Raw genomic sequence first — 23,612 nt, 5'->3', positions numbered from 1 at the left:
CTCTGTTTAGGAGTGTACTGCTAAATTGCAAGAAAAGGCTTCTCATACAACAAAATTACAAAAGCATTCTTGATACAGATTTAAAATGTTTCAGTCTTTCAAAAACAGGCAATTTTCTACTACTATATTCTACATAGCTCATTTTCTTATTAACATTTTTGCATATGATGTGTCTTCAGTGTAAATGTTAAGTATTTGATGGTAATGTTAATGGTGCAAAGCTAGGTTATCATTAAAAGTGTGGGTAGAAAGGGCCAGTGGCAGATTGCCCGCAGTCAAGGCCTACCATGGAAGAACTGGTGAACAGCTGGCCAAAGCAGGGAGCAGCACAAGATGTGAGGACAGGTAACTTGATCAGGGGGTGAGAAGGGTATGCTCCAACACTCACACCATCAAGCAAGGCTGGCTAGCAGTTTTGGCAGCAATAGGAGCTGCGTGTGTGCCCCTGGATTTGAGATGTCCTTGGAAAGGGAGGTGGGCACAATGGGTGCCAAAGCCCAGGGGCAGGTCCAGATGTTGGGGACAGCATTAAAGGTGGGGCAGTCATACATGGAGGTGGACAGAAGAAGATTAGAGGACAAAGACCACAGGCAGTCAATACTGAATGTGGCCAACCAGGGTGAGAGGCATACTGTATACCATAATAAGCACACCTTGGAAAAGATTTGTGGCACTGTCTGAACAATTCTAGGCATAAACAGTCTATGGAATCAAATCCTCTGCCCACTTCACTGCAGATTCTACAGGTGGCCAGAGATATGCCTGTCAGAATAAGCAAGTATAGAACATTTATTACACTGTTTTACAGCTTTTAAATATATTCACTCAAGGTTTTAGCAATAAGTTAAGCTTAAAATAGAATTCAAAAACATTTCCATAAAAACCATGGTATTTCCCAGATCTTTAATGTCTACTAAAGGTAATCTCAATCATGAATTCACTAATTTCACTTGGGATTAGTTTTATGTACTGATGTTTGGATTCTAATGAAAGTAACGATGATTATGCAATTGTACATGGAGAAGCACTTCAAAATACAGAATAGTGGAATTTTTAATTCAAGTTTTTATTAAAAATATAAAATAATTGAAAGAAGACAACAAATCACAGTTATACAGAACTGTAAAACTCCCTTCTACTTTTCCTCATTTAAACAATTAAAATCATGTTAACATCAGATCATTAGTACCTTCTTGTTTTACTTAAGAAACGTGATAGGTTAGAATATGAAAAACATTCATTCATAGTAAAGGCCCACAAAATTGGTATTACCAAAAGGATATCTTACAGTGCAATTTTATGCAGAGTTGTCTAGTTTAAGCGCATTGAAATTAATAGGCTTGCACTGAGGTATCACTGCATGTGACTGCATTGTCTGCCAGTCCTTTAGAGATAAACAAGTTGCACAGAAATATCCTCTTACATTCAATGTTTTGAGATTTTCTGCCAAGATTCAAGTATTTGTTCTCTTGACACAGCATCTAATACATGCCTTTTCTTTGTATACAGTTTAATTGATACTAATGTTTATAGTTAATGTGCCTCTAGAGACACAAGGATTTGGCAGCTTTGGTTTTGGCAGCTACCTTTTTCAGTCATTATTTAAGCACTTGTGAATATCAAACTCTTTTTAAGTCATCTGTTTTGGAAGCCAGATCTAAACAGGAGGAACTATGCAACTCTAGATTCTGAATATTTAACATAGAATTATAACTATTTTTCAAGATATTAGTGATTAGTAGAATGAATCTGATGAACTTAAAATATTTTAAAAAATTAAGATCTTAGTCAATTTAACATCCAGTGTCTCCAGAAACATAGTGTCATTCACCATCCCCCCAAGAGTACTGGACACTTGCAAATTTGGAATTCTAGTTTCATGTGGCTGCTATAGAGTAGTTTTAATAAAAAGTTAGTAAATTCTGTTGAGGTTTGACCATTTTGACTTAAATATTGATTCTTTCCATGACGTTGTTCCATATCAGACCTTAAAATATTTTTAAAAATTAAGATCTTAGTCAATTTAACATCCAGTGTCTCCAGAAAGTGTCATTCACCACCACCCCAAGAGTACTGGACACTTGCAAACTGGACACTCTGCAAAGAGCCTTGATATAATGGACCCAATCCATCAGTATTATGTAATATTACATACCCACACCATTTTACTATGTAACAATGCAAATTAAAATAATTTGTATGACAAGGGTTTTTCAAGGAAGCTAACATTTGTTAAAAGATTTGATATATGGGATATTTATACAAGACTGTTTTATTTCAGGTGTTGTAACTCAGCCAGTGAACAATGCAATTTCCCCCCTCCATATCCAAAAAGGACATGAACAGCACTCCTGTTCTAAATTAGGAAAGCTGAACCTAAACAAGCATTTCCTTTAAGAACCAACATGGCACAACAAAGCAGTGTGTCAGCACTTTTCTCCAAACCAAAACAGACAAATGCAGCACTGGATCTTTGGACACGTCCCAATTTTCAAATCTCAGTCAATATAAGTAAACTATCTTTAGAATATTCCTAACGAAAATCTTGCAAATACTGAGCTGACTGTGAAAAAAATAGTAACTGTTATTCTGTGGGAGCTAAATTCATCTTGCATTTATGAACTGATGACAAACTGGGACCAGAAATTAGATTCTGAAAGCTACACAAACCCAAATTTAACCATCTGTCAGTGCAGCATTGGTCTTTTTTCAATTACCATTTTTAAATTACCATTTTAAAATCATTTTATAGACTTCAGACACACTGGTATTGTGCTAAGATGTTCACAGTTTTGACTAATGAAAGTTTTAAGGTTGACCTTGGTTGATAAATGTTCTTATTTTTGCATTGCTAATATTGGTAACAGCAGCACAGGACATTCAATTGCTGACTTCACTGAAAATCTCTAATCATCTTGTTTTCCAAACATGACAATCCACAAGGAAAACTCAGAACAATATTATGCAGAGTAGTTCAGAGTAGGATTATACAGCATATTTCTGAAGAAAGCGTTCAAATGCATCATATATGGCTTGTCTAAAACAGAAGATGAGTAAAAATGAAAAACAATGATCACATATAGCACTTTGGTCCACTCAGATCTCTAACAAAATTGAACATTACACTTGCTTTAAAAACTTACTCAAATCTGAGAAGAAAGCAGAAGTGATTAAGGCTCAACATTTATGAAGTCACTCAAGTGCCTTTTATAATTTAGTGAACAATGCCAAGTTAGGACTTATGCAGAGACATTCTCTTGGCTATCCTTCAATTGCAGAATAACCAGGATGCTAAAATCCCAATGCTGAGCATCCAGAAATAAGGAAATGCGATACAAGTGGTGAATTTTATTAGTCAGAGTTTATTCATTTCACAGTATTTAATCACCAAGATCACTGTGTAACTTGAATCCCGTAAACACTTAGTCTCTGCTGTGAAGCATGCTTCCTCTTCTGCCAGCAATTCTGTTTGTGCAAAGTCAATGGTTTTCAACTGGCTATTGTGCAAACAAGTTTTAGCAGATGATGAAGCATGCTTTCTAGTGTGTGCTGAACTTTTTCATAAGATTCAAACCTGTCTTTGGTAAATATATCCACATTGATGTATGTAACAGACATACACAAAGTAAGTAGAGTTTTATCAAGTGTGGAGGGAAAAGGTGATACAATGTGGCACAGTTGTACAAAGTGCAATTTGGGCTCACTGGCTTGCAAATTATGCACCGTTCTTGGGACTACATACTTCTTCCTTTCTTTTCTTAACATAAAATTCCCTCTTGTCAACCCCTTGTATACTAGTTAATTATGGCTTGTTGTTACCAGACACATGTAATCACAATGTTTATCAGGTTTTCTCATAACTATGGTTTGCAAATCTACTATATATCATAGTTTTAAAACTCCGATTTAGAAAAGCATCCATAGCATTTTCTATTTTATTGTGCTAAATTTTTGTTGAGCCCTTCTTCCAAGGAACACAGACTGGCATACATGGTTTGTCATTCCTTTACTTTAAAACCACTCGTATGAGGTAGGCTAGACTCAGAGAATGACTGGAAAAAAGGGCAACCAAAACGATCAGCAGATTGGAACAACTTTCCTATAAGAAAAGGCTAAAAAAGAATGATAGTCTTTTCTCTAACTGAAAAGCCCCAGGCAGAAGGACAAGACATGATAGAGATTTATGCATTGTGTGGAGAAAGTAGCTATTGGCCATAATGGCTACATGGAACATCCATGTTCAGAGACCTCAACCCTCTAATGTCAACTGCTGGGAGGCAGCAGCAGGGAGGTGCTTTGGCCATTTTGCCTCTGTTGTGGACACTTTCCAGGGCATGATGTGAAACTGGACTAACTGGACCACTGGTCAGATACAGTAGCACTTGTATGTTCTTGTGAAATAAGCACGTCTATTAAACAAAAACAGTTTTAAATTGTAAGACACTGCTACAATAGAAAACTGAAAATTTAGCACGTGCCAGCAAATGCAGTATTAAAGAACATTAAAAGCTGCGCTTTATCTTCATTGCTTATTCTGAATGCTTACCTGAACAATCCTTGTTTGAAGAGGTATGCACTAACATGACCTCCATCCAAGTATCTGATTTCACATCCTGGCCATATTTCTTGAAGGCTACGCACTCCAGTTCTTGGAACATAAGCATCCTCCTTGGCTTGAACAACTATGATCAGTGCTGGATCAACTGGAACTAAGAAGAAATATCAAGTATTCTTAAACGTACTTTCAATACAGTTAAGAGAAATTCTGGTTAATTTTATAGATTTAAAATCCGTTCTTCAGCAAATGACAACTACTTAACGTAGACTTGTGTTTTTTTTACAGCTAAAGTTGCACCACAAGTAGGTTACATGGAGATTGCATTAAAACTGAAATGAGTAGCAAAGAAAAAAGTAATGAAGCAAGAACGTCTGAACATGAAACCAGATTTCTGGCTCCCATTGAAAATCTCAGTCCAGTTATACATGTTGCTGCTGCACCCCTTCCATTATTACTTAGCTTTTGATGGCCCCATGTTTGCTGTGTATCTCCCTCTGTGCTCTCCATGTAGGGCCCACAAACATATTTCAACATATTGCATGTCTCTGGCACAGTTCTGTCCTTTTTAAACTCCAAGACACTGTGGAAGCCATTTAGGGGCCTCAACACTCAGACTTGGTATATTTATGTTTTGAAGTTGCAGCAGCAAAGAGGGCCTGATGCTACTGATGGCTATGTACACATCTGACATCCCCTCCACTTTACCTTTACTATACCTGCTCTACTCTGTCATTGCATGCTGAAGATAAATAATCCAAGCTGCTGCTGCTCCAGCTCACTACAACCTGGTTGTTCAAATAATGTAATAAATATATTTATGTTATACTCTTCCTGAATAATGGCAGATGAGTAGCTGTATTAGTTGGTAGTAGTTGAACAAAATTAAGAGTCTAGTTGCACCCTAAAGATCAACAAAATTTTCTGTTATATAAGCTTTCATGTGTCAAAGCAAACTTGACAGATACAAATGGATCCTAATTCTCATATGTAGCTTATACCCCGTAAAATTTTGTTGATCTTTTAAGGTGCTGCTGGACTCAATTTTTATTCCAGCGTAAGTGTTTGTGGAGTAAGTGCAATGTACTGGGTACTCACTAACCAGAAATTGATATATTGGGTTATAAAAATATATAGCCCATTAAACACAACATGTAAACACAGAAAGAGAAATCTACATTCTAAATTGTACTCATTAGCAAGAAGAGTTACGTTACAAGGCAGACCAAAATGACTACGGAGATGATGACACTGTAGTGTTAAACTTGAATGAATTAAGCAGGAGCAACAATAGAGAAAGAAATATAAACATGTATTAAAAATAGTGTGTACCTGAAAAGTTAGCTACATGGGTACATTCATCCATTACCCCTTTCATGAACCTTAGAGATTCTCTTTGTAAAGTGTCACTTTTCCCACTTATCAGATGCTTCTGCTCACAGGTAAAGTCCTTATTGCTATTGCTGCTGGTTGAAAATGTCTGGTTTATGCACTGCATTTTTGGTGTCTCTTGTACTAACAATCCTTCTGCTGAGGCACTTAGAGTACTTTTGCTAGGACTAAGGCAGTGGCCAGCTTCCGAAGAAAGAACTTTGCTTCTGGTATCCAACTTGAGCATACTAGAATTCAGATCCAGGTTCCTTAAGCTGTCCACACTGCCAGGAGAATTTTTAACAAAGTCTTGTCCCATCTTGAATGAATCTGTCTAAACAGAAATACATGCCTATTAAATTGAGGCACTTCTTAATGATTTCCAGCGTACTCATAAATTAACAGTTCACTTGATGTCATTAAAAAGAGGTTGCTCTGGTTATGATAGGTGCCACAAGATAAGATAGTTTATCTCTTAACTGAGCTAAATAAGCCCTCATTCTGATCCAATAAGGCAATTTTTCTGGACTGGATGCCAGTTTCTTAGATATGGTCATTTTAAAATACTGAACATCTCTCATTAAAATCATTTCACCTTGGTTTCTCCAAGAATCATTTGGCGGCGCTAATAGCTAAAGGCATCAAATTGATGTCTCCCTGTCATTGTTCTGTAGTGAAGCTTCCTCATCAATGAACCCCATATTGTCAGTTTTATATTTAACTACCTCTGGATAAAAGGCTAGTTTTTAGGCACTTCAGATTAAGGCTGTGCTATTCGGGTTTCGCTTTGGGTAAAGTTACCCAAAGCAGACCCAATTTGGCAAGCCTCAGCATTCTTGAAATGGTCATGCTGGCCCCGCTTCAGGAATACCGAAGCTAAGCTTACCGAAGTGATTCGCGTTGCTTCGGTAAGCTTCAGGGCTTGTTTAAAGGGCCCCACCACTGTTTGCAAGCAGCTGTGGGGCCCTTTAAACATCAACCTCCCCCCACCCACCTTGCAGTGGCCCCGGGCTGGCTCCTCTGCCGCTGCCGCGCCGCCACCCAAGCCTGCAGGGTGGTGAAGGCCAGAGCCTCCTCCTCTGGCCCTTCCTGCCCCTCAAATGGCTGTCACAGCGCCGGCGCACCACGGCCATTTGAGGGGCAGGAAGGGCCGGAGGCAGCGGCTCCGGCCTTCCCTACCATCCCACAGGCTCGGGCAGCAGTGTGGCGGCAGAGGAGCCAGCTGACTCCAGGCCACGCTGCCTTGTGCTGCTTCCGCCCAGCTGATAACCCTCCTGCTGCCAGGTAAGTGGGTGGGGGTTGGAGAGGTCTCCCCAGGTGGGGTGGGGGGGTGGAGGGGTTGCCCCAGGGAGGATGGGGGGTGGTGGGGAGTTCCCCCCCTTGCTTCAGTATGCTTCGAATCTTCACGGAGCATACCAAAGCGATTCCCGAAACCCGAATCCGAAGCGGTTTGCCGCTTCAGATTTGGGGGTATCCCAAAGCGGGAATACCAAGTCTCCCCACCCATGCACAGCCCTACTTCAGATCTGACTTCCGTGAACACATTCATAGGTTTCACTACAGAAAATTCCAAGCAGCTCACTTCGCAGTGCCATTTTTCTGTCAGAAATACTTGTTAAAATCACATTCAACCTAGATCAAGTAGCACAATGTTTAAACATGTGTACTATAAATAATACTCTATTAACTCCACCTGAAAAGTAAAAGGAGACACCTTGGAAAGAGAAATGCTGATAATTGTGCCAGCATATATAGCCATCATTCCTTCATCCCCTCATGATGGTAAGTGAAACAGTTTGAGAAAAGGGAAAAGCAGGCTACATACGGAGGAATCCTTTTTTCACTTTCACATTTTCCCAACACTTCCTGCAATTGTTTCCCAAATGGATGGGACAGGGACAAAAAATGCATTCTGCACGCCCTCTGTCTCTTCCTCTCTATGGTCCTTCCAAGATGTTTCCCTGCTTGAAGAGACAGGACGAGGGCAGATATATCCACATAAGGATGCTCTGCTTTCCATACTGCTGTGCCTCTTCCACTCTCTCCCCTTCAGGTATCTTACTCCAGTTTAAAGAAGCTCAGAAGGGAACAAGGATGTGAGGGTTGACAAAGACAAACACAAATAGAGCAGTAAGATGTGAATGTTAAAACATACCAATCAGGCAGTTTTTAAAAAGACACATGAATGACACAAAGACGAATTTTATTTTCAACAAAAGAATTCAGTTGATAGTAGGAAAAAAAGATACTAGGTTAGATTCAACCAGCTTTCTTGTTGATGAAAAAGGGAAAAAAAATTTTCACTGCCAAAAAAAGCTGTGTTGGGGATTACAAGACATGAATGCACAAAAAATACATATGGCATGGAAGGAAGAGAATTAGGTTAAACTGAATGAAAAAGCTGGCTTAGACCCACCAGTTTTGCCAACTGAAAAGGAAGTACTTTATAATTCTTTTCACGGATTAGTAAATTAATATTTCATCAATATGAGAAAAATTCTATACAATGTTTCTTTTCCGTTTTAATTTCTAATCAATGCAGATTTTATTAAGAGTTGATAATATGTAACAATTATATTACTGAGCTCATCTCAGCATGCCACATACAGAGAAGTTCAATTGTTTTTACAACAGGAATCTACCAATGCAGATCTCTAACATACAGATATTATAAGAGCTCCTTTCCATTGAACTACGTAACATACCACTATTGTGAACACAGTAATTCTTAAAAGAAGCAACAACCTGATATACACGTTCAAACATAATTTATCATCTATAGCAAAATACATTAGCCTTGAGCTACAGATAAGAATAATATGATTTTGCTTATGTACGAGTATCCATGTAGAAGAAAATAAAATACAAGAGCTTTATAGTGCATGAGTTTTTGCTTAAGCATAGGCAAGCAAAGTTTCTTTTATAAACTGAGAATGGTTAACAAATAAAATATTATATTTACCCCACAATATTCAAGCATTTGAATGATTTCTTCTTCATAAACACTCTGAGTATAATACTGTTTCTCTAGCTCCCTCCAGTTCACTGCTTTGCTCAGTACACCCTGAAATTAAAGGGCAGTTACTTCTAGCACAACAGCATTATGAAGGTATGATACAGGACACCTATCAGTTTTCATTATGCTCAATTCCATTTTGCAGTGTTTCATCAGCTGTCAAAAAGCCTTCCCTTCGAATATCTACAAATAAAGGCCTGGGGGGGGACAAAGAATCATGGAAATACTTCCGCATGTCTGTGAGAGCTTTGGTCTTGCATTTCTCAAGCATACTGCATAGTAAACAATTTTTGAAAATAGCTAATATCCCAAACTGAGAGGTAGAGTTTAGAAACATAACCCCTCCCAGAATCTAGAGTCTGAGAAACTCAGAATTGAGTTTCTCAGACTATTGAATGTTAAAACATTACACTGATTTTGAACACCTTGTATAATATTAATTACAGATGCATTACCGTAGTAAAAACACCAGAAGCTGTAGACCAGGATAGACAAGGAACTAGGGGCAATGGTTTCGGCCAGTTTGATACTGCTAATGATGCCATCTGTTAAATAGAAGGAAGTGATATACATTTTATCACAGACTTTAAAAATGTAACAGATTCTCACAAGTTTGTGAAAAGCACTTCTCACCTATGAACGGCTGAAATATTTCAACATTCTGTAGTATACAAAACACAAAAAACAGAACTACCTTCCCAAATACCACTCATAGTAGATACAAAAGACATCTATACAAGTGACTCAAGATTTGAAATTTTTAAACCAATTTTCATTAATAATGAACAGAGCTTGGGCTGCAGTACCGCAGCTTACCACTCTGCACCACAGGGCTCTTACCGTGGTAAACTGTGGCGTAGAGTGGTAAACTGCAGCCCAAGCTCTGCTCACGACCTGAGTTCAATCCTGGCAGAAGCCGGGTTCAGGTAGCTGGCTCATGGATGACTCAGCCTTCCATTCTTCCGAGGTCGATAAAATGAGTACCCAGTTTCCTGGGGGTAAAGTGTAGAAGACTGTGGAAGGCAATGGCAAACCACCCTGAAACAAAAAGTCTGCCAAGAAAACATGATGCGACGTCCCTCTATGGGTCAGTAATGACTTGGTGCTTGCACCTTTACCTAGAAGAGGATAAACAGGATATATTCCTTTGCACTCACATGATAACTCAAAGATAGTTATTGGTTCTTGAAGTTTCCTTACAAAGGCTCAGTCATACAGATATATAAAATTTTCTCTCTCAGGTGCGCACACACTTTGCCTGCTTCAAATAGAATGAATGTTTTCTCACAGACACACAGTTCAGGCTTCCACATGGGTTGCCTAACTGAACAAGAATGCAAATCCCCTCAGGCTTCCACACAGGTTGCCTACTTTGCCAAGACTGAATGTGCTCTCAGAAATATATAGACACTCTCAGGCTGCACACAGCTTCCCTGTCTAAACCAAAATGCCTGTTTCTCTCTGCTCAGTAACTAAAAACTGCAATTCACTCCACTCCTAGAGCACTGCTACTGTCCAGTCAGATTTCACTCCAGTCACACTTCTCAACTTCAAAAAGAGTCCAGTAGCACTTTTAAGACTAACCAACTTTATTGTAGCATAAGCTTTCGAGAATCACAGTTCTCTTCGTCAGATGCATGGAGGGCAAGAAGAAACTGGTCAGATATATAGGTGGAGAGGGGAGGGAGTAGATGCAAACAGTAGCTTCTGATATGGAGATCAGTTTGCTTCTGTTAAGGAAGTCAGTTACTTCTGATGAGATAACCATTCATAGTCTCTATTCAATCCCAGCCTGACTGAGTCAAATTTACATATGAATTCCAATTCAGCAGCTTCTCGTTGGATTTTGTTTTTGAAAGGTTTCTGTTGAACTACAGTGACCTTTAAGTCCTTGATGGAATGTCCTGGTAGATTGAAGTGTTCTCCCACTGGTTTCTGGATGTTGCCATTTTTAATGTCAGATTTGTGTCCATTTATTCTTTTGCGCAGAAGTTGGCTGGTTTGTCCAATGTACAGAGCAGATGGACATTGTTGGCACATGAGGGCATATATCACATTGGAGGATGAGCAGTTGTAAGAGCCAGAGACAGTGTAGTTGACGCCATTGGGTCCTGTAATTGTATTTCCTGGGTAGATATAAGGGCAGAGCTGGCATCTGGGTCTGTTGCAGGGCCTGTGCTGGTGACTCTGCTAGCCGATTCATGATTGTAAGTGAGAAGTCGTTTCAGGTTGGGGGACTGTCTGTAGGCAAGGAGAGGTCTTCTCAACTTCACTCACTCTCAGTCATCAACCAATCATCTCACTCACCCCTCTTTTGAACCCCCACTCTTCATCGGTATCACATTTAACGAAACACAAACTTAAATCATTACAACTATATACAGACTGCCAGCTGGAAATGAATGCATGTGGGATATACAAGAGCTGAGACAGAACACAACAGCCGATCCCATCTGCATGGGCAGAACACATTGCACAGTACTGTGATTTGCTTACATCCAGTAGAAGAGGATATATAGGATATATTCCTTCGGACCCACATGAGATACAGGAAACCACATCTACACACTTTCTAGAACATCCATTTCCGTTCCAAATAGGCAGTTTCACACAGGAACGAAACCTGTGGTTGAGCAGCAGCATTTCATGGAGGTCAGCAGGCAGCAGTGGGAGGCAGGCAAGTTCCATTCCACTATGGAACATTTAGCCTGATCTATCTCCTCATTTGCGTTATTACTTATTTTAATAACCCAATAGTACCTAAGGTAGAAAGCTAATTCAGATGTTTATTACCATACATGTTCAATACTGAGAGGCACAAGAGTCACGTGGAATTAGAAATAATTTAAAGAAGCTCTTACATGTCCTCCCATTGATATTCCAGTCATTCCTAGCGGTCCATAGCCTTCTCTCTCAAGCCAGTGCAAAAGAGCTGCTGATTCCAGCACAAGAGCTCCTCCCATGACGAACAAATCAGACACGTTTTTCAGACTCGACCTTCTTTCCTCCCAAGAAAGAAAGGCAAACTTATTTCCCAAACAATAAAACAAACAGTTCCCATTTAACCATGTTCCATAAATTGCTAACTGACCCATAATCATAATCCTGAAAATAATGCCTTGATCCTCAACCATTTCATTTAAGATTGAGACAATTTTTACGGAGTATGAAATTAACAGAGGAAACACGGTCAGTGAATTCAGGTTAATATTTACCTGAAAAGAGGAGTGCTGATTTATTTTAAGCATTTACATATTTCTCCACAACCGGAAAACTAGTTCCTAAGGCAGCTAACATTAAAAACAATTTAATATTACAACAATAAGAACAGCCAATACAATACCAGCAGGTAACAAATATAAAGTCCCCATATTAACAAACATTCAATCTAGCAGTTAAATATCATAAATAAGAACAGAAGAGTTAAAACATAATAGTCACTACAATGATATAGAAATTAATCAAAGTGTATCTCAAAGTAAACAGAAGGACAGTTCACAGAAATGCAGAAGTGGACTTTTAACTACTCATTTCTTAATATGTTCCCCATCAGGTACTATGTGATGAGACTACGGCACAACAACAGTACAGGAATACATTCCAAAGTAGACTTCGGCCATGAACTGTTAGATAAATTGTGAAAACTATGGCATAACTTCAAATATACTAATTCAACTTTCAGCAAGTTGTATGCAGTACTGCAATCACAAGATTTATTTTTTCAAAGTAGTACTGAATAGCTAGTGAAAGCTGTTGTAGTAACACCCGAAGTATTGCTTGGCAATTTTTCAGATGTGATTGATAAAATGTGCACAGAAGATATAGCTTTGTTTTGGAGTTGTGCTTTCCTGGGGTAGGGGGAGAATGCAGATGTAAATTAATAAATAAGAATGGCAGCTTCTATATTATTCTCTTTCCCTGCTTGGGTTGAGCAAACCTGCCACTCCTCTTTCAGAGGGCTAGGCAAAGGAGATGCTTTAACTATGTTCTTGTCTTGACTGTAACACAGTGAAGCAAAAGGCAGTTGCATTTTGCAGTTCCATATCAAGCAACAGCCTAGAAGAATTTGGACAAAATCATAAAAGACCTGCTGCAAACTTTTCTATCATAAGCACTCAAGTTTCAATGTGTGCTACCTCGCTCATACATTCACTCACAATTGCCTGCCAAAAGAATTCCCCCTGTAAATCTCTGTGAACTACAGAGAGTTGATGGAACAATGAAGATGTCATTACAACAATACTAGTAGTCTGGCTAACATTAACATAAGGGTGGACACTGTGAGGTGGAATCTCCTTCTGGGAGTCTGCATTTACAAACAAGCAAAAAGCAATCCTGCTGAGATTTCCATATCTGAGAACCCAAAAGGGAGGGAAGGAGTTTTATTTCATGCTGGCCTGAACAGAACCTTCCCCTAAGCATATTTATTTATTTAAAATATTTATATACCTGCTTCTCTTCCAAATATCCAAGGGTTCAGGACAAACAACCATATTAAAAGCAGTATAAAAACAACTGCATAAAAATGGTAAATATGAACACAGATAAAAGTGGCCCTTCAAGTATATGGGTCCGAGATCACAACAGGCTTTAAAAGTTGCCTTTATAGATCTCAAAGCAGCATTTCATTCAGTTTCAAGGCAGCATGGTGAAACGGTGCAAGCGCGGAAGAGATTAAGCTATTGGATCAAATAAAAGGGCTCTATTCCAACACTTTATTAGAAGTCAGAACAGGCCTACATGGACAGCTATCAGTTTCACTGAGATGGCGGAGATACAAGTGGTGAGAATCGCCACTTGTGTTATGCAGTTATAAGTGTTTATATCCAGAGACTGAATTTGTACAATTTTAAGCAGACCATCTGCTCTCCAAATTTGTGTTCAGTAAAAGAAAAAGGAGAGAGGACAATGAACAAAATGCTACACATGCATAATACTTACAACTGATCCTTAGGCTTTCTGCATCCATGTATAGAAAAGAGTCAAAGAAATTAACATGAAATGCATGTGTATCCTGGGCTTAAAGCTTTATTTATTTATTTTTAAATGAATTTAAAGGGCAGAATCCAACCAGCTTCTTTGCTCAGTCTTGCCAAGTCCTCCTCCTTACCATAATCCCTATCCCTCCCACATGTTTTTTCTTCATGTAGGTTCCATGAGTCATGACACAGCCTTTTGGGTACCTTTCCCTCTTTCAATAGCAGAAGAGCCCACTGGATCCCACTCGAAGTTTAAATAAAGGCACATAGTGAAATGTTCAGACACACAACCAACATACACGAACCAAAAGACCTGCTTAATTCACAAAAAGCTGATCTAAAAATACAGAAAAGAGTAAATCTAATCCTTTACTTTAATATCCACTTTAGGAAATACATTACACTAATCTAAAGTATACAAACATTTGTTGCAAAAGAACTAGAACCAACCTTAAATACTGTTGGTACACATGAATTGATCTCAAACTGTAAATAAAAATGGTTGATTAAATACAAACTGCTAAAGTAGTAATATGCTGGCAAAATCATCAAATATACTTTCAGAAAATCACTTGGACCAGTAAAGGAATACTATTGATCTAATAAAAACTGCTGAAGAAATCAATTCCAAGTCCAGCAAGAGAACACACAAAATGGATTTGATTAGATTTTATCTTGTCTGTATTTTAAGAGTAACTTTCTGTGAGTTGCTATTTTACTGGCAAGATACTAATTTTGACATTCACTGTAAGAAATAAGTTCAGCAGGTCAAAATTTAGATTAGTTATCTCAGAAAATGGACAAAAATTGAAGCCAATCTCCTGCAGTTTAACACAGCGAACCAGGGCAAATGGCTTCGCAAGCTTTAAAACGCAGAGAAAAGCATATCTGCATCAGTCGGTATACCTTACTTAAAATGTGTGAACCATGTTTCAGAAAACTTAAAAGTATTTCAAAGCAACTGTGTTTCAAAGTTTCCAATTTCTTCCAAAGAGAACAGTACATTATAGCCAATATGTGATATAGGTTCACAAGTAACTCTTCACAGAATCACTTTTTCATCTAGCAAGTCACAAACTTCAATTCTATTTAAAATGGATTACATAAGAATTGCCTTTCAGTTTTGCAATGAATATAAACAAGAGTTAACTTAAGTGCCCATTTCCAGAGGAATGTACATGTATTCAAAGGTTTGAAAGCTGCCAAAACCAAGCTCTAATTCAGCTTCCAAAGATTCCAAGTTTCACACACTTCTTGGTATCATTGTCATGTAGCCAAGTATTTCATTTTATTAACAATTGAAGTAAATGTTGGCTAGACATCTTTTCCCTCCTTTATTAGCAGACATTTTATGTTTAAATAAAAGGATATAATAAGGGTTTTCTAGAAGCAAAGAAGCCATACAAGCCTCTTTGATCATTGGACGGGCCATTAAAGTGCGTCGTCTCCAAAAGTACTAAAAAGGCAAAAGTTTAACTAGGATAAATGAAACTGCATCAACATTACAGGTTTTAAAAAAGTAATAACAACAATTTGTGCTTACATGGTCTCCAGTGCCTGCTAAATGAACACATACAGGTCTGTATTTACTATTCCATCTCTTGGGTACAATAAACTGAAACCTGTCAATGGGAAGAAGCCATTTAAAAATCTTATCAATGTAAGATACAACTGTTAAGCTAGTGCCAATAAAATAAGCATCTTCCTTAATGGATCAGTTAGGCTGCCAGTGGTCCAGCAGTGCAACCATGCCCCCTCAAAGATTTCACTTATTAACAAGGGGAAGAGCTACAAACCAAATGGTCATACACACTACTTCTCTACTATGCCAAGTTACTAGAGGAAAAAGCCCTCATAGGAACATCATATATCTCAGCTGTAAGTGTATTCAATAACAAAAATAACCATCTCTCTATACACAATCAATGTGAAGTATGAATACAGAGAAGTTTTGTAAACAATATACAACTGCAGAAGTTTAAAGTTATTCAGCTTTATAGCAGGGACAGACATTTTCTTTAGTGAGCATTGAACATCTGTTCATCCACTTTATTACCTTCCCTCCTGCTTCTATGACAGTTATTTAACCCACCAAAAAAGGCAAAAAATTCCTTCTGAACTAATGTTCCAGCACTGATGCAATGAAGAGATTGTTCTTTACAGCAAAGCAGTATGCTAAACTGTAACATCAACAATATTAAACTAATTCACAATATTTATTTTTTGATTAATGGACGGTCCCATTCTTCGGGTACATATTTACACAGACACATGTACCATTTTGAAACAGGTGGTCAGAGAGAGAGTAGGCAGCAGTTTAAGGGTGCACAGAACTGCTGCCTGCCGTGAACAAGTTCACATGCCACATCTCTCCATGCAACTGCTAATTCATGATACTTGCCACATGTGTGAAAAGAAAGTATGGTGCCTGGGTTCCGGAGTGCCCACTGAAGGCATAAATGAAACTAGCTAGTATTAGCTTCAATAGTACAGAAAAAGAATGTGAACAAGACTGATCAGACACATTACTTGAAGTAAAGTACAGGTTATACCAGCAATTCACAGTATGATTTTGTGCAGAAAAATCCCTATGAATAAAACCTTTTTATCTAAACTTCTCTTATCACCTTTCCAACAGTGTTTAGAGGATATATTGTCTAAGTGTTTAGAGGCCTAATCTCACTTTGTTATTACTTTAATAACTCAAGATACATGTTCATCTTCACCTTGCTGTGATAGTTTCCACAGGCATGATATCTGGAACATAATGAGCCAAGGGTGAAATAAAGTGTCCATCAAGGATCTTACAATCTGATTGCTCTTCAACCTACAAAAACAACAGTGTATTTTTATTGCTGTCAAGCACTTTTAAAAATAGCAATGGACATATCTTTATAGAATTTATAGCCCACTTTCCTCAACACTCCAGGTGGTTCACAAAATTAATTATCACAGACTTTTGCATGATGTGGCTGGTTAAACTGATTTGTGTTAGTTGATTTCTGAGGACATTTAATATAAATAAAACAGGAAAATGCAGTCTTAAAAGGGATTCTTGAGTTCCTCTGACGTTTAGTTCAAATGGCAACAGCAAGGGAAAAAAATCAGCAAATCATTATAGAATTCTCTTAACCACATTTCTGTGAATTGTCAATAGAGTTCTTCTGCTGAACTATCACCCCAAAAGGAAACTCTCACCATTCATCAGCCATTGTACATCAAAACAAAAACATGACGTTTACATATAAAATGTTCCTGATATTATCAGCATATCCCTCACAGAAAATTCATTTTGCTTAAGCATTCTACATGAGTCTTCAAAATAAAAGACAAAACAATACACTGGTATGTCTTGATGCCTCTGTGTTAATAAGAATTGCTAGATCAAAGCAAGTTATTCTCCCATGTAAAGTCTTTTATACCACTTGCTGGGTGTAGAACAGATACCTCCAATGATCCATTGTGATCAGTATAGTGTAAAGGAAGATGTAGAAGAAATAAGCCACAACAAACTGTAGACAGCATATGTTTCTAAAGATGGTGTTATCTGATGTAGCACATCCAACTAGCAGTGTACGCTTTGGGTTTCTGATTCAGATAAAACACCCAAATCGGACCCGATTTGTAAAGATTCGGAAATCCCAAATCAAAGCTTCCCGGAAGCATTCGGGTTGCTTCAGGAAGCTTTGGAGCCATTTTAAAGGGCCCTTCCCCTGCCTCTTGCAAGAGACAGGTCCCTTTAAACTATCAACTGGCAGGCAGCGGGGGGGGGTATTCTCCCACCTGACAGCTGAAGTTTAAAGGGCCCCTTTCCTGCCGCTTGCAAGTGGCAGGGCCCTTTAAACGTCCCCAGCACCCACACCCAGCCCACCCCACTTACCTGCCCTGGAGCAGCAGAGGTGGTGGGGCAAAGGCTTTCCCTGCTGCCCTGTGGGCCGCACGCCAGTGAATCCGGCCTTCTTGGCTGCCCTGCGGGCCTCTGTGGCCCTGAAGGAGGTGGTGTGTCAGCGTCAGCATCTCCAGTCCTCCTCACAGCTCTGTGGGGTTGTGCAGCAGCAGAGAAGGCCCTTCCTGACCCTCAAATAGCCGCTGCGGCAGCCATGAGAGGGGCATAGAAGGACCGGAGGAGGAAGCTTCGGCCTTCCCACCACCCTGCGAGCCGCTGCAGGTCTGGAGGCAGCTCTGACCTTCCTTGCCCAGCCACGTAAGTGGGGTGGAGGGGACGGGGGGCTAAGTGGGGGTGAGGGGGTGGGGGTGCTGGGAGAAGGCCCAGTCCCCCTGAATCACTTTGGAATGCTCCAATTCTTTACGGAGCATTCCAAAGCGATTCAAATACCCAAATCCAAAGTGGCTTGCCGCTTCAGGTTTTGGGTATTTTCCAAAGCGAGAAACGCAAATATTTTTGGGGTGCACACCCCTACATCCAAGTAATACTTCTTTCCTACACTTATCCTTAATCTCAGTAAAAAAAATACCCTTCCTTTGAACCATTAGTTCTCACACTTTAAGTGACACCTACTTCTAAACACTCATGCCACCGCTGCTGACAATGCAGAGCCAGCAGCAAGGACCTTCACCAGGGGCTGGGAGCAAGCTGAGCCCACATGAACGAATGGAGTCATAGGAGACAACACACATGCAAAAGAATTGCAACCCATTCTGGGATCACAACGCATAATCTGAGAAGCTCTGCTTTAAACTAATGGTTATACAGATCCATAAGTTTGATAGTCAGAATGGAAGTATAACCTGCAATTATTTCAATTAATTTTTAAATACCTTGTTAACATGCACTGGATAGTCCCTTGAAACCAGATTCTGGCATTTTTCTCTGTTTCCAATAATCTTTCTGAATTCAAATATTCTGTTAAGAAATAAACATTGGAATTATTTAATTTTCAAGTGTATACTTGATATTTTCTCAGATTTTTTAGAAGTACTATCATATGTGCTTATCAGAAACTGTAGTATGGACTTTCACTACCTTTTCAGGTCTTCTGGTCTTCCCCATCCTTGAATGAAAAGCTTAGTGAGAAGAAGGCGTCTGTATAAAACATCTAATTTGCTCACACCCATTAGCAAAACACATCTAGAAAAAGAAGATATGATCATTACATTTTTAGATGAAAAATACTACTTTTTAAACCTCGTAAATATAGAGGTATAACAACTTCAATGAAAGCAAATGTTAAGGCTGAGATTATAACATACACTTAAGTAGTAGTCACTGAGCTATAAGTATCACATGAATGTCACATGAGAAGAAGAGCCAGAGTTAAGGCCTCAGGACTTCTGGCCGTTAGAACCTCCCTATTCCACTGCCTGGAAACGTGTCTGACTTTAATGGGTTTGTATACCAGTTGCAGTTACTCACTTCGTAGGCAGAGCCACAGTTCAAGACTTTAACATACATTCAACATTTTATAAAACCTAAATATGCAAGTTCTAAGCAAACTATGAGATGCCCAACTCACACAATGCAGAGCATGTAAAGAAAGTGAACATGTAGAAACTCCCTCTAACTTAGAATCTGCATTTCTTAGATCACGTTGCCCTTCAATCCTAAAGATACTATAAAGCTATACAGTCTGGTAAAATTAATTCATATACATATAGTGCTTTAGAATGTTCAAAATCCTCCACATACATTTACTCACTAATGCATGCAACATTATAACACAAATCAGCATTAAGACTGAGTACAGAGGCTGAGATGGTAAGTGACGAACTGGAGACTTCCTAGTTTACAGCTCAAAGTCCTCCCTACACGAGGCTGGGCAGTTGGCATTGCAGTTGCAACTAAAAAGAAATGCTTCTTTCTTGCCAAAATTTTCTCAATTTACTGATGGCTATATTATTAGGGTAGACAAAGAGATGGTTAAACAGAGGAATGCATGCTGTTCTATGTCACATACCATACCACTACACAACCACCTAATTTTAGTAAGTGAATCCTACCACTGGAAAAATTCCAAGAACTTAAAAAGTATGACAGAACGAGAGAAAATAATTTGCACAATGTAATGAAGGGAGAACCTCCAATGACCTTTTTTGTTGTTAAAAGTTAAGACAGTTTTCCTTTAATGTACAAGAAAACAAGCCTTCATCAACTTTCCCTTCTTACTCTAGTAAAACAATTGTTACCCTACTACAGATGTGTTCAACTGTGGCTTATCAAGGAAAGTAAACAACATCGAACTACACTTTCCTTTGCCATAATGCAATAGCTTAGTTAATATTTCATCAGGGCAATTTGTCTTTTGTCACACTCACGTGGTTCGTTCATTGTCCCTTATATTTTTTTGTCTTTATGGAATATTTTATAAATTTGATAAAGCTTATAGTACTAAATGAGAAATTAACAAGGAACTAAAGCATTGTAATTAGATGCTAAAAGGTTTTAAGTTACAACACAGTAACTAACAAGCTAGTTAATTTTGCGCCAGATCTCCTATAAATGTGGCCCACGTATGAAAAGTAAAAGCCACAGCAATACAAATGTTGTGGTTGTCAGCCTAGGGGTGTGAGGAGAACCCCTGTGGAACATGGAGTTATGATGAAGTAGTCCACAAATCCATATGCATATAAAGCATGTCATTATGATTTTTGTTATGAATTTTCTCAATCAACAGAAGCTGATAATACAAGTACTATTGTGTGGAGGTTCTACAAAACCTTTTGATGTTAAAAAAGGGGTCCTCATACTCAAAATGGTTGGGAACCATTGCCTTAAATGACTGACAAGTTATATCCCTGTCAGCCTCTGCAATATCTTTGCCCAGGATCAGAATACAGTTATAAAAAACCTCCATTTCTAAAGCACAGAAATACTGCTGAGATGGCCAAAAAGATTAGTACCAGCATGTTGGAAAGATGATGAAGAAAGAAAAAGGAGATATTTCACCAAAAGCATATGTCTATTCAAATGCCCTTGGACTCTAGTTTCTCAGCCAGTAGGTTGTAGTGGTTAGAGTGGAAGACTGCAAGACCCAGGTTAGAGTTCCCCTTCTGCCACGGAAGCCTGCTAGCTGACCTTGAGACAGTCATACACTCTCAGCCTAACCTACCTCACAGATTGTTGTGAGAATAAAATGGAAGAGAGAACAATGTAATCGATATTGGGGAGACAGGCAGGATAGAAATTAAAGAGAACATAGGAAACACCACCACTAGCCTTATTAAACTGCCTTGGGTTTTGATAATCAAGTAGTACGTATTTGTAAACCCATGTCAGCAAAAGCAGTAGCCCCCAAAATTAAAGACACAAAACATTAAAACAAACCCTATGAAATCCTGAAGTAGAAAAATTGTTAATGAGTTGCACAATAGTTAAAACTTGAGTGTATTAGTCATGTTTTGGACATGCTATATATCTCTGTGATTAACAATGTAATGCTGAACATCATTATACCCTTTTAAATGCATTTAGTTCCTCCAGGTCTACTCAGAAACCTATATAAATCTACTCAATAGTGCTTACTCCCCAAAAAGCCTTTAAGGATTGCATCAATAATGAAGGTCAACACATTACATGCAGTCCCGTAATCAGAGATAAAGAACAGGGCTTGTTAAAAGACAGCAACATTTTTCTGACAATGAAATATATAATTTATGCAAAAAAATAGTGAAAAGCTATGTTAAGAAACTTTACAACATATTTTGAAGGCAGGAAGACTCATCACATCATTTATGAGCAGAATGAACACAACTATTCTCATTCAATAACTAGGATACTAAACACACATTTCTAAGTACATGTTTAACAATTCTTAGTGATCTCTGTGAAGCTAAAACTTGTTCATAATAATTTCTCTTTTTTTAGTCCAAATTTGTTTCTTAACCACAGGGTATCTTCATTAGATAAGTTTGCCAATTCAAAGCGTAAAGGAGGATATGAACAGATTTCCAAGCATTAATATAATACACATTCAATAACTTATCTACTATGAAACACAGTCCAGGCAATATCAACAATAAACAAACTGGAGTTGGCCCATTAGCACCTTCCCCAAAACAAACTAGTAAGAAATCTGACTGAAGCGGCATTGTGAGGGATATCATACCAAACATACAATTAATAAATCAATTTTTCAAATATAACAGGATCAACATGTTTCAGTGTTCCATGGAGCACTGTAGTACTCTGAAAAATGGGATACTCACAGGATTTCATGAGAAAGCAATACTTTACCAAGTAATGCTTCAAACCGCAATAAAAAAGTAAAGAAAAAAAAACCCTTCTGTAGCGATCCTGGTCTCACCACCATAGCTTATCTTTTCTCAGTGCTTACTAGGCCCTACATCATAATGTGTGAATAGGACTTTGAGACTCAAGCTTGCTACAGTCCTCCACCCACAGGCAATCTCACAGGTCTCCACAGCTCCCAGCTATGGAGATGGTGGTTGTTGGCTTGAGAAATGATTACCACAAACAAAACACATAGGCCACCCAAGCCTCCAATAAGTAAACTGCAACAGGTGTGGGTACCTGCACATAGGCAAGGAAGGTGAGGTATGTAGAAGCTTTGAAAAGGACACAAGAACATCGAGGGATGCAGGAGAGATCAGAATTTCCAAGGAAGAGTAAGATTAAGATTTTCTTTATATCAGATTTCCAAATCCCAAAGAAGTATGATTGTGCAACCCAGAACTATGCATAGCCAATTTCAGGGGGTAACTGAACACAGTAAACAACAAACAGGAGCTTTGTGGCACTTTGAAAGTAACAACATTATTCCAATTTGTAGCCCTGTATCTGAAGGGAGCTTTGTTTCTCAAAAGCTTATAACCTTGAAAATCTCATTTATCTCTAAGGCGCCACTGGCCTCAAATGTGCTGTTTTACTGCAGGCCAACACAGCCACCTCCCTGAAACTATTATTCCGATGTATCCTTTCATGGTGTAGAGCCCACTTCGTCAGATAAGGGTGGGCTTCAGACCTAGAAAGTTAATGCTGGAATGAAGTTTAGTCGTTAAAGTGCTGCAAGAATCTTCTTGGAATCCCATACCTGTAGCCGTGTTTGTCCCAAACCATGCAGGATTCTTATGACACTTTAAGCCTAATTTAATTTAAAAAACTGATTTTTAAAAATGAGCATATGAGTTTTCTCCTGGGCTATAGCCTACTTCAGTCCACGTAGGACTGAAAGCAGTTTAAAAAGCCAGTCTTTAAGACACCACAGGGGACTCCCCTAATCATTATTCAAAAGTAAGCGACCAGTTCAATAGGACTTACTCCCTAGCAAGTATCCACCAGACGGCGAGGAGCGGCCAGGCTCTTCTTGACGCCCCGTCCAAGTCCGACACCCACCACAGGGAGACGCGCCTCAAGCTGCACGTCCCGCTCGACTGAGGCAAAGCGGCGGCGACTTCTCTCCACCCACCGCGCTCAACACGAGGAGAAAGAGAAGCTACGAGGTGGATGATGGAAAGAAACACGCGGCTGAGGCCGCCCCAGGCACATCCCTCTCATCGACCCTGCCCTCTTTCCAGCCTCCGCGCGTCTTTCAGCGTCCCGCCAGTCTGCGAGAGGAGGAGGAACCAAAAAGACCAACAAAGGTCGCCACCACCTCCCACTCTTTTCTCTCCACTCCAGACAGTAGGAGGTCAGTGACTCTCGACCACCAATCAGCTGCCTCAAGGCCGCCCTCCGCTGATCACGTGACCAGCACGCGTCTCCTTTATCTTTTTT

At 39.1% G+C, this 23,612-nt stretch overlaps 1 protein-coding gene across 3 annotated transcripts; it reads right to left on the bottom strand.

Moving 5' to 3' along the window:
• Positions 1 to 1,047: 1,047 nt before the first annotated feature.
• Positions 1,048 to 23,481, bottom strand: ABHD18 (abhydrolase domain containing 18). 3 transcript variants are annotated; one of them, XM_054990153.1, is made up of 13 exons: positions 23,157 to 23,481; positions 18,906 to 19,010; positions 18,701 to 18,785; positions 16,648 to 16,748; positions 15,465 to 15,543; positions 15,293 to 15,377; positions 13,884 to 13,911; positions 11,804 to 11,942; positions 9,398 to 9,487; positions 8,889 to 8,990; positions 5,888 to 6,260; positions 4,547 to 4,709; positions 1,048 to 3,037 (listed from the first exon to the last, which is right to left on the bottom strand). In XM_054990153.1, exons 2-13 carry the CDS (start codon positions 18,995 to 18,997, stop codon positions 2,986 to 2,988), a joined length of 1,389 nt encoding a protein of 462 aa, XP_054846128.1. In that variant the 5' UTR covers positions 18,998 to 19,010; positions 23,157 to 23,481; the 3' UTR covers positions 1,048 to 2,985. The 3 variants fall into 3 exon arrangements, with proteins under 3 accessions (XP_054846128.1, XP_054846130.1, XP_054846131.1); XM_054990155.1 differs by lacking the exon at positions 8,889 to 8,990; XM_054990156.1 differs by lacking the exons at positions 15,293 to 15,377; positions 15,465 to 15,543; positions 16,648 to 16,748; ... (1 more) ...; positions 18,906 to 19,010; positions 23,157 to 23,481 and having other exon boundaries at positions 11,804 to 11,947; positions 13,884 to 14,010.
• Between the last annotated feature and the right edge of the window lie 131 nt (positions 23,482 to 23,612).

Source organism: Eublepharis macularius, chromosome 10 (assembly GCF_028583425.1).
Source record: "Eublepharis macularius isolate TG4126 chromosome 10, MPM_Emac_v1.0, whole genome shotgun sequence".
Lineage (NCBI taxonomy): Eukaryota > Metazoa > Chordata > Lepidosauria > Squamata > Eublepharidae > Eublepharis > Eublepharis macularius.
The sequence above is the reverse complement of the archived record's forward strand: the minus strand, read 5'-3'. Positions and strand labels throughout refer to the sequence as shown.